Here is an 18,797-nt window from a genome sequence, read left to right as displayed (position 1 = left end):
CTGAGTGCATCTACATACTGATAGTATTCCTGGGCAGGGAGAGATGGAGGAGGGGCGCACTTTATTTTTCATAGGCTGTCTCCTGCCCCCACAGAAAGGGCTAATTAACCCCCTACTGATGTCTGGAGCCAGGGGAGGAGGGAAACTCCTGGAACTTTACAGACCTTGCTGGAAATGTCTTCCACCGTCGAGAAGCAGGGAACCAGGTTATAAGTACAGGTGCTCTGACCCCATGTTTCTAGATCGCTTGGGTCTCCTGAGGAGATTCTACAACTAAGAGGAGCTACACTGCCAGGAGGGACTGCCTCTTTGCCACTGCTCTGCTCAGCTGGCATGCTACAAGCTGATTGCTGTGTTACTTTTTTTATACATGTTTTATTGAAGTCCAGGCAGAAAAAATAATACAATAAATCCATTACAGCCCATACAATGAACCAAAAAGAATACCTTTAGGCAAACATAAAATTTCCACAATCTCCTAAATAATACAGAAAGTAATATAAAGTCAGGAACAAATACACAAAAAGCCAGGAAAGAAATGTTTTAACTACAGAAATAAATAGATTAAATAATCCCCCCTCTCAATCTCAGTCAAAGTAAGAAGCCCATATTTTCCCAAATTTTCTAAGACCCCCCACACGTAGAGCATAAATACCTTCACTTTTCCTGACTGCTTACATTTTATAAGTCCATTCGAGGGCAGAGTGGATCACAACGGTGCGCCACCTTTGCAGTATAAGTGATCTGGCTACTGCCATTGCAATATATAGAAATTTGACCATATAATGAGAAAGATAAAGGTCAGGATTGTAACTAATTAGGATTAACAAATCACTCACTGCAATTTGAGTGCCACATTCGAATTTCAAATAACAGAAGATATCCTTCCAGAACTTCTGGATAATAGGACATTGTAACATTATATGTGACCAATTGGCTAAAGGAAAATTGACGCAACGAAAGCAATGTGGTGAATAATTGGCATACATTTTTGACAAGGATACAGGGGTTCGATACAGTGGCCATTTGCTTAAGAAAAGCATCCTACACCAGTTTGCACCTCTAAGCTTAGTAAAATTAAGATCATTGATAAATGGCCACAGATTATCTGAAATTTCTAGGTCTTCACAATCCTTCCATTTTTTAATAGCTTTCTGCCCACGATCTGGGGCCCTAACTGAGGTAAAGCGCTTTTTCCAAACATCCTGGTTTTCTCACAAATGGGTCTTCTAAAAGTTCTTTAGTTAGTTGATGTTGTTCGCTAATCTGAGAAACATCTAACTCAGTGAGGAATTTAAGGAGGAGACCCCAAAAGAATAAAGTCATTGACTATTAGCTCTGTCATTTCGAGCATGGTCAGCCCTTTTCCATTCCTCAGAACATCTAAAACCTTACAAAATCCTAGTGATGCTCATTTTAAAGTAAGTTCTGAGGATTATGTGAACCTTGCTAATGGTAAGATATCAGCTAGTAAAGTTGTTGAATTGATTACCGAGATAGAATATCATTTATAAAGTGCCTGACATTTTTTGAGAAACCAATGAAGGCACTTATAGCAACCCCGCTTAGGGGATCAAAAAATAAACAGCAGGGAATTCCTTTGGCTTTCCTTACACATTAAATCCATAAAACAATTAATAAACAAATGTAACTAAGTTTGAGATTTAAATCTAGACAAATACTGAGCAAAATAAGCATAATAATAATCCCGGACGTACGGGAGGGTTGAGCTTCCTTGGGCCTGTTCTTCATACAAAGTGCTGATTGTGATACGTGATGATTTGATTGCCCAAAGAAAATATGTAAACATAGACTCTACTTGGGTGAAAAAGGCACTTGACAGACAACAAGGAATGGTTGAAAACAAAAAATTAAACAGAGGGAGGACAGACATTTTAATCAAGTCGACCCGGCACAAAATAGATAGCGGCAAAGAGTTCCTTTGATTTCAGTTCAGCTGATTGCTGTGTTGTTAGGAGGGACTGCCACTTTGAACTGTGCTCTGCTGTGTTGGTCTACAGCTTGCTGGTGGAAGGGTCCTACCCTCCACATCTCCTTTATCCAAGAACTCCCTGGGCTTGCTGGCTTGCCCATAGTTTTCCTAAGGGTCTCCAGAACATAAAGGGCCTCAAGCTTTAACCCCTTTTTATCTGCACGCTCCAAGTTCCAACCTCGGTGTGGAATACTAGTTCAGTATTTGCATAATATGCACAATGTTTCCAATCTGTGTTTGCAGTGGCGGCTCCTTGAGGGAGTGATGCAGGGTGGTGGGGCGGAGCGGGGGAGGGGCAGTGTGGGGGGGTCGTAAACTCCAGCATACGGCCAAACCAAGTTAAGTAGATAAATAAATAAATAAAAGGAATTACATTGCTTGGGCTGCAACCTAATCAACAGTGGAGTCTCTCATGTGGTGTACTCATTGGGCTTCTGTGTAAGTGTGTTGCGCAAAACCTTTACACATTACCTCAGGGGATACGCCTGACTGCTCTGGGTCAAGCTAAATGGGTAGCGAACACAGGTTATCTTTGGTGTGCAACTTGCACACTCTGACTAGGACATCACAACGCATGCTTTTACATTGCATGCTTTTACATCACAAGTTTTACAACGCATGCCTTTACAAGGCATAGTATTGAGGGGTGCTGGATAGTGAATAGTTTAATTTACTATTCCAACTCCAGTCCCCGTGGATAGTAGGGAAGGTGTTGGATAGTAAATTAAATCTATTCCCCATCCTAGAGCGGCCCAAGCGCAATGCATTGTAATGGTTTGCGTTGTAAAAGTTGCGTTGTAAAGGATGTTTCCCTCTGACTAGAGTGGTGTGTTCTGCCTGGCTTAGGTGCATACCCCAGCCAACCTGAAACACCATTTCTAAAAATCAGTAAACCTAAGTCATTAGGATTTGTGTTTAGGTGAACAAGGAGGACATGAAATATCATAGATATTTAACTGCCAGTCATAAGAAATGGGTAACCTCCAGGACAGGAATGGGTTTGTGAACAACAGATAGCTGTACTTATTGTAAACCATGGAAGCACTTATGAAAACTTGGTCAGATCAACATTCATAAGGGCAACTGCAGTGCATCCCAGTAAGTAGCAATAAATCAAACTGAAACAACACAACTATTTAGTAAATGAGCATGGTGATGGGGAGGCTTTGGGTACTCTAGAAGTCCTAAATGCTTAATTTGTGTCGGTGTTTGCATTTGGTGGTCATTCTTGGGGACGTACCTTAATTTTCACGACCAGGCATTTCGCAACCTTTGCTGCTGATGCCCTCTATACCATCCATGCTATGAATCACAAAGATGATCAATTAATACCAGGTTTTCACGTTACATGCACATCACCTCAAAGGAATTAAATAACTCACTCATTTAAACACTGACTATGTTTCAGCAGGTGAAGGCCATCGATGTGAGACCAGGGGTTGCTTTATGGATTTGGCAAACTGTGTGTTTCTGTTTCACATACTTAAGTCGGTGTGGCGGGCGCAGACTGGGACAGTGCGGCTTTTCATAGCAAATGTGCTGTTCCCACTGTTGTTAATGGTAAGACAGAAGCCTAGTGTTTAAGGTCTTCTGTTCATTTTGCACCTGCACAGTTTCAAACAACAGTCTAAATTTGAAAACGGAGCATGGACTCCCTTCTGGGTGGTGCAAAGAGTGATTGTGCTTGTGTGCAATGCGCTGCCCCTGAGAGGGAGTCCATGGGACCCTCTTTATTATTATTATGTTTCTTATATAGCACCAGAATCGACCCCCGAAAGGGTATCTCCGCGCTTGCCTTGGGAACCCGTCCTTGCTTTTCCCTGTGAGATAGCCCCTACAGGGCAGCCCCAAGGTGAAAGCCAGGCATCCCGCTGCGGGGGGCCGTTGTGGAAATTAAGCAAGCTTAATGCCCAGAGTTGCAGAGTGTGAACCCATGATTAGGTCATGCACCGAAGCGAGAATTATCGAGTCCATGGACATTTGAGCTCAAGACCCTGCCGCGTCGGGAATCGAACCCTGGTCCCGGGTCTGACCTCTGCTTCAGGGTCTGCCTGCTCTAACCAGTGAGCCACACTTTTCCCTTCTTGATAAGTTAAAGCATCTCTTGATGTTCTGTTTGCCTCTAAGAACACATCTGTAATGTGGCACAGGTGCAAGGGCGAAGGATTACCTCATTTGAATTGGTCCATGCCCCCATGCAAATGAGGGATTGTCCCTTTTAGATTGTGCTAGCCCACATTTAGTGCCAACGTGACTTGTATTATAGAATAGCCTTCCGACGAATCGCCTGTTGTGACTGAAAGGCAATTTTTACATTATGACCCCTGATATCTCTAGCAACCTGAGATTCCCTCTATATTCTATCTTTCAGGAGGTAAAGGACACAGCTTGTTCTGTCTTCAGATCTAGATTCCAGCTCGTAGGTGTTCTCAAGTAGATTAGGTTACACTGAACGCCCTTGACACTGAAACAAGGCATTTTCATTGCAACCAAATTACCAAAGGATATTCAGATATGAGTTACTTGCTTTTTGTGTCGACAGGTTAAAGATGCAATTTGCTAAAGGCACCTAAACAGACTGATATATGTTTATTGTTGCAAGCTGTTGCACCTCGAGCAAATGTGCCCTAATTTCTTTTCAGACTGTTTTATTTTGAGCAGTTTCCATTTGGAGCAAGTTTGGATTTGCTGGCCTATAACTGGTCCTGGTGTTCAGGTTGCTCTTACAGGCAATATCTGATGATAAACAGCTCAGAGGATGTCACCCATGTCACATAAAGCACAGTTACAGGAGTGTTCATAGACACTTCAATTTGAATCACTCCCTGATTAGGGAAAAGGCCTAGAAGAATAAACTGTGTCTAGTCAATGGAGCTCATGATTGGTGTCCCAGATTTGCATCAGGTAACTCCGCCCCACCTGGATTTACCAGTACGGGGAATATACGGTAACTTTAGGGGTGTGCAGTTATCCGGGGATACCAGTTGGACTATGAGGTTACAATGAGAAATAAGGAAATCCTGGAAAAATCAAAAAAATAACACACACAAATGTCACTTGTAACAACTCATTCTTACCAAGAGCTTCACATTGAGATTTTAACTGCATTCAGCAATGAGTCCGAGGATAAAACTTGGAAACTTGTAATTTTGTGTGGACCTGTAATTCCTATACAGCCCCTTGTGAAACGTGTAACAGGGGCGGGGGAGGGGAGGGCTTTAAAGAGTGTATGACATAGGAACAATGTCAGTACCCGAAGCCAATGTATTTATGTGTTTGTCATTCATGTTATGGAGATAACGATATTTCCTCAAAATTGCAAAATCTGAAACAGTGCATACAATGGAATGAGAACCCTCTTCAATGCCGCCATTTTGTCTTGTCTGTTAGCCCTTACTCTTGAAATCTCTCTTTTTCCGTGCAGTCCAGGACAAAGAAATATCATGCTGCAGAGACATGCCTTTCGGAGGACTCCTCCGCTGCCCCGAGGCCGACTCACTGGGATTACGGGACCGGCTTATCAACAGCTCGAGGAGCCGGGGCTGACAGACCAGGACCTGCTCCCGTGCCAAGGGTGAGTGATGGCACGCGCCCACGCAGAGCGAGCACTGTCGCTGCACCAGCACATCCCAAGCCTAGAATATTCTCTCTTGCAACCTTTAAGCAACTTGTGTCAGATGGCGAGTGTCAAAACAGCTGAGTCAATTTCAGGGTTGCCATTGGCGATGTGCTGCACGAAGGATAATGCGTTCCCTGTGAGCGCTGCAATTTAAATTTTTCATAGATATATGTAACCTTCGCAGTGCCACCGAGCTAAAATCCCAGCGATACGGAGACGGCTTTCTCATTACAGCGCATTATAAATGTCTCCTGTAAAGAGGGGGTGTAAACACCAAGGGCAATTTCATGATGGGCTCCACTGCTTCAGCGCAGAGCAGAACCCCTGGTTTTATGCGCTTGCCTTGGGTGAAGTCAATTCATGTAACTCAATGTATTTTTCTAAGTTACAGCTTTCTTTTCAGACACTACAGCTCGGAAACGGCGAGGAAGGTTTGCCCCTTGCTCTTTCTGAGATGCCCTGTATAAAAATAATGCCCTAACTCGGAGAAATATCAGGTTCAAATAATTTACTTTATGCAATGCAAGCCCATAAAAACAGGGCATCCGATCTGCACTTAGCCAGCGAAGCCCAACAGGATACAGCCCCAGAAAACTCTTAGAATCTGTAGGTATGTCAATGCTTGCTAGTATTTGTTACTACAATATACCAATGCTTAACAGACACATGTTATGAAGTTGGCAAGCTCGTGTGGATGGTGGTGAGAAAACTGCATCTTTATGTAACCTGGCTGATGATTCAATGTAGATTCTTGTGTACTACAGAGTTAGTTGGTGTTTCCTCACTCCAAATTACAGAAAAATATTTTCACCTTTGCAAAAATTGAAAAACTCGGTTATGGAACCATTATTTATCCTACGTATCACATATTTTTCATTATATATACTTTACAATTATAATAGATATTTTACCATATAAATCCTAATTTATGGATAATCTTTCTTTAAAATATAGAACAATGTAATTTTCCACCACTTTTTCTGATTTGCACGGTATTTTACATTTCAAATGCGATTAAAATATTTGGTATCAATTTCTTAATATATATTACACTATATATAATATATTATAATACCATGAAATTGATGTGTTCTTATTTTATTCTATTCCGTGTCATACAAGGAACAATAATAGTGTGCATGATTTTTCTGCCTTATTGCATCAATGCTCAGCACGCACAGAACATAGTTATCCTTTATTTCAAACTTTACTTGGACACATTAAAAAAGATTTCACACTAATTGGTATCATGGGCCAAGCACTTATTTCGAATTTGCATGCAATATTTCCGCATGCAAAACTACCACAGGCAATACTAGGGACAAATACACCAGGTAGGGTGATGGAATTTTCTCCAGTAAAGGGCTGGATTTAGGAATACTATGTGTACTTCACTAGAGTACCACTGATTTCCCCATTTAATTTCCCATTTAATGGGGGACCTTTCATAGATTTCTTATGATCCCTCTTTAATTGACCATCCAGAAGTCACAGATATATAGGGGCATAATTACCAAGTTGTTGCATTGTCCTTGAGCCATGCAAAAGAGTATGAGGGCAACGCAACTAATAAGTGGAATCCCTCAAGCTATGCAAGGCCACCTTGTTTGACCATACATGGCTTCATAAATCTAGAGTAACGCAACACAGTGCAAATCACTGCATTGCATTACAACACCCATGGGGGGTGTTCCATGGATGTGGCCTGGAAGGCCATGGATTGCGTCGTATTTCCAGATTTACCTGTGTACTGGAGAATAATGTTTCAAAAGATTGTTTTTGTGCCAGGTGTCCCTTCTTGAACATAAACAATCCTGTTTGCAATGAATGGACCCTTGCACCATGGCACAAGTGAGCCTGCATTGGCACTAGGCAGCCAAAAGAACACCAGCGCAAGGAAAACACAGGAGTGTACCGTATTATTTTAAATACGGCGCCTTCCTGCCCTTTCACGTTGTGCAGCAAGGTGACCTTATGTGCTGCTTGAAATAATGGCATTTGAAATAACGAGTGTTAGAAATGGCATTGCTGGTTGGCTAGGGTAAGTGCAGAAACCAGGCAGAAACAACCACTCTAGTCAGGGCAAGGGAGTTACACACTGAAGATAACCCCTGCTCACCCCCTTGGTAGCTTGGCACGAGCAGTCAGGCTTATCCCAGAGGCAATGTGTAAAGCATTTGTGCAACACACTCACACAGCTGAGACACACTAGGCACACCCCAAAAGAGACTCCACAAAAGGTTATACAAAAATAGCCGTTGTATTATCCATAAAACACATCAGAGCATTATCACATTTATATACACTGTGTCCCCTGGCACTAGGTATCACTTTACAGGGGATTATACATTACAGGGCCAATCGGGACACTGCCATAACTGCTACACAAGTAGTGAAAATAACAACCAACCAGTAGTGAAAACAACCAGTAACTAATGGCTATAGGTCACTTAGCATAAACACATTAATCATTAGTCTTAACAACAGGGAATTACAATCCTAACTCACAGTTAGAGGAAGCAACCAGTAACTACTGGCTACATTGCATCTTCAATAAACATGTTAGGCAAACATCCTAAACATCAGATTTGCTGAGAAGGGCATACATTATTAGATGTGCACCTTCTACAACACCTGCCCCTCATAAGAAACTGGCTCATACCTAGGCAGAAATCAGAAGTGCACCACAGTAGGGAAATATAGTGCCCACAGGCATCCTGGAGCACCCCAAGGTTTAGTACCGATAATCTGTAGGCGGCCCAAATCACCCCCTCTCAGTGTCACTGCCCACCAGTCAGTGCTTCCTCAAGCGGGGGCCCTGTCCTGGGCTCACCCCGCAATGCTCTCTTAGAGCCAGGTTGCCCCCAATACCACTCATATGTGCAGGTGCCCGCAGCCTTATGGCGCAGCTGTGCAACTTAGTAAATGCAGGGAGAAGAGTTTGTGCTACTTAAGCACCCATGTGAAAAACTTGCGAATGGCCCCCCTTGGACCCAAAAACTACTGCACGACCTGGGACACTCCGTCCCCCAAGGCACTCACCCGCTGTTACCGGAGTGCTGTCACAGGGCCCAAGAGGTCCTGGTGGGGGCTTCACTCCTCCACTGATGATCCTTACGCTGCTGCTTCCTTTTTCCTGCCAGGGGCTCCGTGTCCACTTAGGGCTGGTTCACTTGCTGGGGATCCACTTCTCCCTCTACCAAGCGGGGGAAGGTGTGAAGATCAGAAATTGGAGCCCGCTGGGTCCGGTTCACGCTCATCCGTGGCCCGGTTCACAACAACCGCAGGAACCACGCAAGCTCTCCCTCTCCTTCTGGGAGCCCCACCCACAGTCAGGGATCTGTTGCCTGGCTTCCTGCCTCGCTGATTCTCGGAGCGAAGTCTCCGTTGCTCCTGGAGCCCACTCGTCTTGTGCTAAGGAAAAGTGCTCACCATGTGCTTTCGGCAAAGCAAAATCTCCATTGCACCTTTCCTCTGGAATGGGGCGGCACCTTTCCTCTGGAATGGGGCGTCCCCATCCACAGTCTGGCTTTGCTCTTGCCTGACTTCTGCCCTCAGGATCCTGGATACGGAGTGAGGTCTCTGCTATGGCTGGTCTCCGGCAAGAATTTACTGGTGCCCCCACGCACCTTTGGCCGCAGTGCTTGTTCTGAGCACAGTTGGAGCCCCCTTCTCGGGCTATAGGATCAAGCTGAAAAGTGCCCACCACACACAGCGTTGAGCATGGGGGGGTGCCGACATGCACGCTGGCTGCTCCCTCTTCTCCAAGGAGATCCTAGGCAGCTCCCTCACTCGTACTGGCCAGGGAGTAGAGCAAAAAGTGTTCCTCCTAGGTTTCTTCAGTCTCTGGTGCCAAGAGCGCTTACCTGGTGCTAAATTCAGGAAGCACACAGGGCTGAGCATGGCCCAGGCAGGCCAGATCACTTGGCCCTACAGCAGAGGGAAGTTCTTTGTGGCCGCTCCTCCTGGTACCCAGCAGCCCTCTCTTCCAGATCCAAGTAAGCACAAAAAGCACCAACAGCACAAATGGGGTCACAGTCCCAATTTTAATACCACACTTAAACTTTGTTTGACACAGGGCACTGGACCTAGTCCAAACCAGTTCTGGGCACTTCACAAGTTCACAACATTCCCCATTGTCAGGGTAGAATTTGGCCCCAAACACACTGGGGGGTGGGGGGGCGGGAGCCAGCATTGACTAGTGCAGGCACAATCCCATTCAGGCCCAGGTGCTACTCCTCCCACTACTCCAAATGCGGATCAACCTATACAGCCTAGCGCTGACTCAACCAGCCCCTCTGGCCACTGCACCTCCCCAGCCCGTGTCACTCCAGAGCCAGACATACAATACATATCAGGCAGGCACAAAAACACATAGCACACAGAAATGCCCATTTCTAAAAGTAGTCCAAAAAGGCACGCATTTTTTGCGCCAAACAGTTCCACTGCGGAGAGTAGGAATTGATCCTTACAGTAAACATGTATAATTGTCGTACTCCATGTTAGATCCAATTGTAAACCAATATTTTGTCAAAAGTATATTCCAAAATTAATCCTTTAGATCACTTTCACGACAAGGACAGCGAGGTTCCACAGTAGTACTTTAATTTATCATTTTCAACCGCCTTCTGCGTGCCCATCCAGGCTTCAACATCGACATGTAGTGGTGAACAATTCATACCGATTAACCTCTCGTAGTTCCATTCAATGCATTTTGGTTATTCTAGCCCTTCGTCAGGGGTCACTGAAATAATAATAAAAAGGGACATCTAAACCATCTGTTCAAAAGCAAGTTTACATTTTAAATTTTCTAACACGTGCTGTTATCTCTCCCTGAGTTAACCCTTGCTTAATCCCACTCTGCATCTTTTAATAGAAGCATGCTCAACTAAATAAGATAATAATCCCCTTGCCTGCTGCAAGGAACTCAACCTGAAGTGAGTGCTCAAAGATAAAGAACGTGATCCACAATTATTCCGATCAAATATAAAAGGCCCTTCCTATTAGTGCGCAAGAATACAAAACAAAAAAACTAACTATGAAACAGATTAAGTAAAAGGAGTGCATTCTGCTCAACTATAACTCTTGCATCATTTCTAAAACAATGACAATAAATCTGCACACACCATTACGCAGCATTTATTATCACTATTCCAAACATACCAAACTTTATTATGCTACTCCTCTCAGATCAGGAATTACCACTGAAACACTTATCCTGGCATCCCAATGCATTTCTATGAGAGGGCATCCTCACTGTAGTGAGAAACCGAAATGGCCATTTGTCACTACCAGGACATGCCACACAGTTAAGGCATATGTCGAACCTTTTACCTACATTGCAGCCTGCCCATAAGGCTAGCTAGGGCCTACCTTAGGGGTGACTGACATGTTTTAAAAGGGGAGTCACACATGTGGCACCCAATTTATGTGTCACGTCACAGCGGCAGTAAGATGCTCGCGCAGGCCCTGCAATGGCAGAGACCTGAGACAGGTTTGAAAGGCTAATTTGGTGGGTGGCACAAGCAGCATTGCAAGCCCACCAGTAGCATTTAATTTACTGGCCCTGGGTATCTGCGATACCACCTTACAAGGGACTGATAGGTACATTAAACATGCCAAACAGGTGTAGCCCAATCTTACCATGTTTAACCATAGAGAGCACATGCACTTTACACTATACAGCAGTGACAAAGTGCCCAGAGTCCTAAAACCACCAACACCAAGTCAGAAAAAATACCAGGAGGAAGGCAAAAAGTTCAGGAACAACCCTGCAAAAGGGGCCAAGTCCAACAACAAGCTTATAATTATTGTACTGTAAGGAACATTAATACACATATGCGTTACAAAGCCAACAGTTCAGAGCAACATGTTAGTTTCAGAACATTTTTTTTAACTCTTTCAAAATGTATGTTTAGATCCTAACTTAGGGCCTCATTAGGATTGCGGTTAATCCGCATCCTCCGGGCCGGCGGAAGCCACTGCCAGCCCGGAGAATGCAGATTAACCGCTGCGGACAGAAAAAAGACCCCCCGCTAGATTAGGATGGCTGGGGGATCTTTTTTCCATCCGCCGCTTTTCCGCTGCGGTCGCCTTCCGACCGCGGCGGAAAAGCTCTAACATGGCTGGCGGTGTCTACCAGACACCGCCAGCCATATAAGGATGGCGGCGGTCCTATGCCTTTCCACGGCGGCATTTCCGCCGTGGAAAGGCATACAGACTTTTCTTTGGGGGCCCATTGTGGGCCCCCAGGGGTGAAGGGGGGCTGGGGGGTGCATATGGGGGGTACCTATGGTACCCCCCTGCCTTTGGTGCACGAAGCGGCAGGCAGCACGCGGTGCCTGCAGCTTCGTGCACACAAAGGTATACATGCTTTATTTCACATTGCGGCATGTGCTGCATCAAGCAGCACCCGCCGCAATGTTAAATATACAGGATTTGACCGCCAGGCTGGCAGTCACATCCTAATCTGCACGGAGGGACCGCCGCTGCCCCTGCGGACAGTCCCTACATCCTAATGAGGCCCTTAATGCTAGAGTTGCAAAGAATTTTACACGCATAAATTGAACAAAGGTGAACACAGTAACCAATATACATACATGAACTACCAATCCTAAATTCACTTGTTCTCCTTTGGCAGCATTTTACATAGGCAGAGTAAAATTGCCAAAATGTAACTTGTATTAAAGTTGCACCACTTTTAGATGTATATATTTATCAAGCAAAATCATATCCAGTCTATCTGATAAATGAAATTCCTCCTTTATTGTTTTTTGTTCTTCTTTTTGTTTGATAAACCACAGCCAACGCGTTTCGTTCTGAAACCAGAACTTCTTCAGGGCATATACTATCCACAGGCGCAGACACAATATTGAAATTAATGTAATTCCTCTTCAAAAATGTAAGATTCTTATATTTTGTATGCGGTCCTATATCTGACAGATTAACTCTGTATTTTCATCACAAAAGCAATTCCCTTCGCAAATATAATGTCCTGATATGATAATCAATTTCAAAAGTATGTAGTCCGTGTTTATCTTGGACACATCATTCGACGTGTCTTACACAGGGGCTCGTATATCCGACTCGGCGTCCATTCGATCAAAATAACCAGCGGTTTTTGTAGTGAAAATTCAGAGTTAATCCGTCAGATATAGGAATACATGCAAAATATAAGACTCTTCTATTTTTGAAGAGGAATTACATTTATGTCAATATTGTGTCTGCGCCTGTGGATAGTATATGCCTTGAAGAAGTACTGGTTTCAGAACAAAATGCTTTGGCTGTGGTTCATCAAATAAAAAGAAGAACAAAAAAAAATAAAGGAGGAATTTCATTTATCAGATGGACTTGATATGATTTTGCTTGATAAATATATAAATCTAAAAGTGGTGCAACTTTAATACAAGTTAAAAATTTGTTTGACCCTGAGGAAGGGTCTTGCTCTTGGACAAAGAGCGCTGTTAAAGGTTTGCACACAGGAATGCGTGGTTCATGCCAATACATTAGTAATACTTCTGTTTTTGGTGCTTGTGGCAACAAATTAGTCCACTGTCCAGTCATTGTGTTTAAAATTGCCAATATGGTGACATTTCCACAATCCCAAAGGTAGGGTATGGGGTTAATTTAAGTGTAGATTCAGTTAACATTAAATTAGGTGAGCAAATTTGCAGCTTTAACAGCCAGTGCCATATGCATCCATATTGTTACGCTATATACAATTTATTAATTACAGACCATAACTATAACTGGCTGGACACGCATCAGTCAGGAATTTCCATTGATGTGTGAAATAAGTCCATCATACTTTTGTATCCGAAGATCTATGTGACATTAAGCATAAAACCACTAGTTACCCAGCCATTTGATATATTTTAAGTAGTGTCTATTAATTGTATTGTATAGGCTCCTCATCTTATGCAAGGGCTGGAGAACACAAAGCGGACTAAAGGCTTCTTTTTTTTCAAAATATGACCATCACATATCCAACTGAGAAAATAAGAGTATCAATCAATGCTAAGTCACTGAAAAGCATGGAACAGTTTTCTTACTCCATATGTTCATAGGGTTAAAAAAAATCAGGAGCCTCATGACAGATAGGGTGCAAAAGCCCACTGTGTGCCATTGTGTACCCTGAGTGCAATCGCACATTTGAGTCTGTACTGTGACTAGCGCACATTAGTGAAAGGCGGATTGGCTCTTTGAAGACACTGGTCTACCATTCTCCGCAAGCATCGATTTAGCATCACTTTTAAAGGGCGTTGGGGAAGCCCCTGCGTTCAGGTTGCAGTGAAGGACTGCTCCTCCCCTTAGGGGAATGCCTTTTGATCGCTGGGTGCCATGCACATCCCCTCCTAGAGGCATCCTTGGGGGTGTGAGTGAGTTGACTGTGAGCCAGCTCTTGTAGCACACTGCTGATGGCCTCTTAGTGTCTGTTCCTGCATCTGTAATATGATACATGAATGCAAAGGCAAAACATTTCCTTGTTTACATATCATTCTACATGTATATGAGGATCGCAACCCCTTGAAATTGAGTTGCTGTACATTTCAAGCCGTACAAAAGGGGGTGGTGATGGACTGAGCATCTGAATCAATCAAACACTCACACCTAGTCAAAAGATCTAGGTTGAATCCATCACTGTTCTTTAGTCCACTCCGCCACCCCAGTTCAAACATGGCTATATGCAAATCAGTCTGACCCTGTGCCCCATGGGAACAGTCCAGCCCGAACTGCCAAGCCATGTCTTCCCTGGACCGGAAAAAAGCTTCCAAGGACAGTTTCTGGCATTCCAGCCGTCCAGCCCGGCTTGCTTGAATCCAGTGGCAAAGTGAGCAAGGGACTCACTACTGAGCATACCCTGCACCACTTATGGCGGCCAAAAGCGGTACAAAAGGGGGTGGTGATTATTTGTGCATCTGAATCAATCAAACACTCCATGAGGCACAGGGTCAGACTGATTTGCATATAGCCATGTCTGAACTGGGAAGGCAGAGTGGGCTAAAGACCGGTGATGGATTAAACCCAGATCGTTTGACTGGGTGTGAGTGTTTGATTGATTCAGATGCTCCGTCCATCACCACCCCCTTTTGTACTGCTTTTGGCCACCATAAGTGTGGCAGGGTATGCTCAGATGTGAGTCCCTTGCTCACTTTGCCACTGGATTCAAGCAAGCCGGGCTGAAGACGGCTGGAATGCCAGAAACCGGTCCTCAGAAGCTTGGTTCCGGTCCAGGGAAGACATGGCTTGGCAGTTCGGCTGGACTGTTCCCATGAGGTACAGGGTCAGACTGAGTTGCATATAGCTATGTCTGAACTGGGGTGGCAGAGTGGGCTAAAGAACGGTGATGGATTAAACCCAGATCTTTTGACTGGGTGTGAGTGTTTGATTGATTCAGATGCTCCGTCCATCACCATGCCCTTTTGTACATTTAAAGCCAGCCCAATCCATATTACTAAATGGGCAGCAAAAGTGTCTGCATCTTGTCCTTTAATGTCAAAGTTCCTCTGAAGTGCAAGAAGGAGGCACTTTGTATAATACGTTCCCAGAAGTAGTGACTCATTGTCCTTGATTTTAATCCACAGGAACATATCATGATCCCATTCCTTGTGCTGCACGATAAAGAAGAGGTCAGGTGTTTAAGTTTTTCCATCCACAGCACATACATTAACTCAAAAAATATCTGAGTTAGTACATGTGCTGCTGATATCATAACTAAGAAACACAAAGAGTCAATCACTGTCATGTGTTCCTTAGGTCTGCTATCTGCAAACCATGAAATAATGCAGAGAAAACTAAAGTTAAAATATGCTCTGAAGACGGCAAAAAGAAATGCACAGTTCCCTTATCTATCGGCATAGCACACAAAACAGTATCATGTTATTGCCACTGTTGAAACACTGTGCAAAAGCCACTTTTTTATAAACATATTCTATTGAGTTTAACAAGCTTATAGTAACAAAAGCAAAATAAATTGTCTGTCCTAATCTAGCCCTCTCCTCCCATCACCCCGCTTCGGCAAATTGCTAAGGTGGATAATTATTGCTGGCTTCATTCCCCATTGTAATAGATAAGCCATAATGCTCCTACCACCTGACCCAAATTGTGTTGAATTTCTGAGGGCACCTCAAAACAATGTAGATCATTTTTTTTTGCTTGGAACACCAGTTCATGCCAAATCTCTACAGTCTCATGGTGTGCAGTCTGGGTATTTCCAGGAGGGTGTAATGTCTCTCTTACCTATCAGAGCAGCCAACCCTTCCAGCATTCGTTTTCCTCACGTTCCCTCAAACTCATCTATAATTCCCAGGAGGACCACTTTCGAGGTTAGGGTGTTTTAGCTAGAGACATTTCTAGAGATGGTTGTGTCTATCTATGCTGGTGCAATATTTTACAATCTCAGGACATTGGCATACCATATGGAAGTGAGTCACTTTTTATGCTCATCTCTGTCTAGCATTGGTAGGGGTGGGCGCAACTCGCTGTTTCATCACTCTGTAGAATTCCGCAGAGTTACATGAAAACTCAGCGCAATTCAGTAGAGTTCGGCAAATGGGCAGAATTAGGTACATTGCTTCTCGTGCTGATTTATTTTTCTGAAAGCTAGTTCCACACTGAAAAATCACCACAATGGCACCAAGTGGCGCACCAGAGGGCTCTGCTTCTTGAGGTAAGTAAGTAAGTAATATTTTTATTGTTTTATGTTAATAAAAACCGTTACAAAAATGCATTGAAAACAGTCTCCTCAAGAGAAATTAAAAGAAAACCTTAAAAACAGGAATTCATGGTTAAAAAAAAAAAGAATTGCAAAGATAAAAAACAGTAAAAACATGGTACGGGTATATTGTTCGAGGCTGCTTTGTCCTATCCCGAGGTATCCTCCCGGCCAAGTGCCTGGGTTTTTTGTTTCCGTTCTGCTAGTTTCAGGAATTTCACCAGCTTCCTGTTTAAGGGGGGAAACCAGGATCAAAACAGGCAAGGACAGCTTGTCTCAGTGAGCGGACTCCTAGTTCGTTGAAGGCGGTTTTCAACAGGGCTACTCTTTCCTCGAGAAGGTACATAGTAGATGTTCTAAGTCTTCAGTCCCCATTCCGCAGAGCCGGCATTTAGTCCTGTAGTTCTGTCTCAGCCATGGTGGTAGGTGAGGAATGGCAGGTAGGATCCCTAGCCTGTGTTTGAAAAAGGCTTCTTTTGTTTTCCAGCCATATACCAAACCAAAATATGCCCCGGTGATTTGTATGTACACAGGGTCATCCAGGCATGGCGCCTCTGAGAAAGCGAGGCTTTGTCCTTCACATGCGAGTGTCTCTTTAAACTCTTGTTCACTATGCGCTTGAATTGTGCATGTGATAGAGGTGTCTCCCATAGGTATTTCAGTCCTGTGATGGCCAGGGACTCCTCTAAGTATTTTTTCACTGGCATTCTGGATGAGCTGGTCATATCTTGCCAGAGCTGTTGGTTCAAGGTGTTTTCTGAAGAGTTCTTTAATTTATGCCAGCACTTGATGTATGAGCCTCTTCTTGCGAGTGTTTGACACGTCAGGCCAAATTCCAACCGAATCTGGGCCTGCGAAGTGTAGGATGGCAGGTTGAATAGAAGTCTGTAGGCCTTTGAGATAGTTGTATAAAGAAGTTTTGCGTCCGTTCCTCTTAGGGCCTCGCTGCCATGAGTGATTGATGACTCTATTTTGATTTTAGCTACTCGAAGTAGTGGCAGTAGAGTCTCGCCACTCAAGTTGGACTTTAACTGTTTCAGTGTCATGGCTATTAACATGCCTTTCCTCTTGATGGCCTCTAGTTGGTTTAAATAGCGGCCGCCTTTGTCGACTTGGATCCCAAGAAATTTGTATTCAGAGCAGTTTGAAATTGCTTCTGTGCCAAGCGACCAAGTGTGGGACTTTTTGTTACCAGTTATGGACAGAACTTTTGTCTTGCTGATGTTCACTTCTAATAGGTTGTCAACGGCATAACCATGAAGCGTGTTTATAAGGTTCTGAAGACCAACTTTCGTGTGGCTGACCAAAACCACGTCATTTGCGTAGGAAATGCTGGGCAGCCCTTTGCCTCCTAACCGGGGAGCATGGGAATTACAAGCCTCTAGGGCGGGAGGCAGGTCAGCTGTAAACAGATTGAAGAGAGTTGGAGCTAACACGCACCCCTGCTTTAGGCCCTTTGTGGTAAGAATAGGCCTAGAGAGGTGCGAACCGTTCCCAAGCTTTACCTTCACCCACGTGTTTGTGTGTAATTCGATCAGGAGACTTAGTAGAGGCGAGGGAATCCACCAGGAGGCCAGTTTTCGCTAGAGGATTTTTCGGTTGACATTGTTGAAGGCCGCCTTAAAGTCCATAAAGCAGAGGTGATTTTGCTGGCGCTCGAGTACATTTTCTACTCAAGCTGCAGTTTTCTGAAGACAAATCGACGCATTGGGGAAATTTCACCTGGTGCCTTCATAGTGACCGAAAAACTCACTAGTGAGTGCCAAATATCACTAGCACTCACTGACTTACCATTGGCGAGTCGTGGTGAGAAAAACTCCACAATGCATAACGCAGAGAGGCCAAAACTCACCAACTCTGCCGGCAAAACAGAATGTATTGCCCACCCCTTGTTGAATTATTGGGTGTGGCAATCAGCATATTTTAAGGGCTGCACCTCCGATTGAGAAGGAAGACACCTTTTTCAATCCTAAATATACATCCAATGCAGAATTCTGCAAAGAGTGAGAGCAACTGCAGTGTAAATGGTATGCACACACTAGACCTGAACTTTGCTCAACTCTTTTGGGCACATTTATGTTCAATCCACAGCTTTGTAATTCTTTCCTCACTGGGCTGCACGATGATTGATTTTAGAGTTAACACATTCATCATCAGACCATAAAGTGCTTAATCAAAATTACTTTCATGCTGACACATTCATTTGTTTCAGACATTACCTTTTTCACTCTGAGTACACATCCAAGGAACTTTGGCATATGATTCTTATTACACATTTCTACATTCTGTCACACATTTGTATAAGAATTCCAGAATGAATGTAAATCCAGCGAATGGAAAATCTTACATTCTACTGCAAAACTATGTATGGGTTTTTGTGGTTCTCTTGTGAACCAATGTTGCACAAAAAACCTGAACTCAGTCAGTGAGATATATTTGCTAGACCACCAAAGAAGACTTAGGGCCAGATG

The 18,797-nt window shown here is 43.9% G+C and overlaps 1 protein-coding gene across 1 annotated transcript in view; it reads left to right on the top strand.

The window, feature by feature from the left end:
- Nucleotides 1–18,797, top strand: part of NRG3 (neuregulin 3) — a 1,735,002-nt gene that overhangs the window by 1,697,370 nt on the left and 18,835 nt on the right. Inside the window, exon 8 of the mRNA XM_086922079.1 lies at nt 5,418–5,567. Within this exon, the coding sequence (XP_086778205.1) occupies nt 5,418–5,567 (150 nt within the window). The remainder of the gene's footprint in view (nt 1–5,417; nt 5,568–18,797) is intronic.

The sequence above is a fragment of the Lissotriton vulgaris genome, chromosome 5 (assembly GCF_964263255.1).
Source record: "Lissotriton vulgaris chromosome 5, aLisVul1.2, whole genome shotgun sequence".
In the NCBI taxonomy this organism is placed as follows: domain Eukaryota; kingdom Metazoa; phylum Chordata; class Amphibia; order Caudata; family Salamandridae; genus Lissotriton; species Lissotriton vulgaris.
Note: the sequence above shows the minus strand (reverse complement) of the source record. Positions and strands in the feature narration are given on the sequence as shown.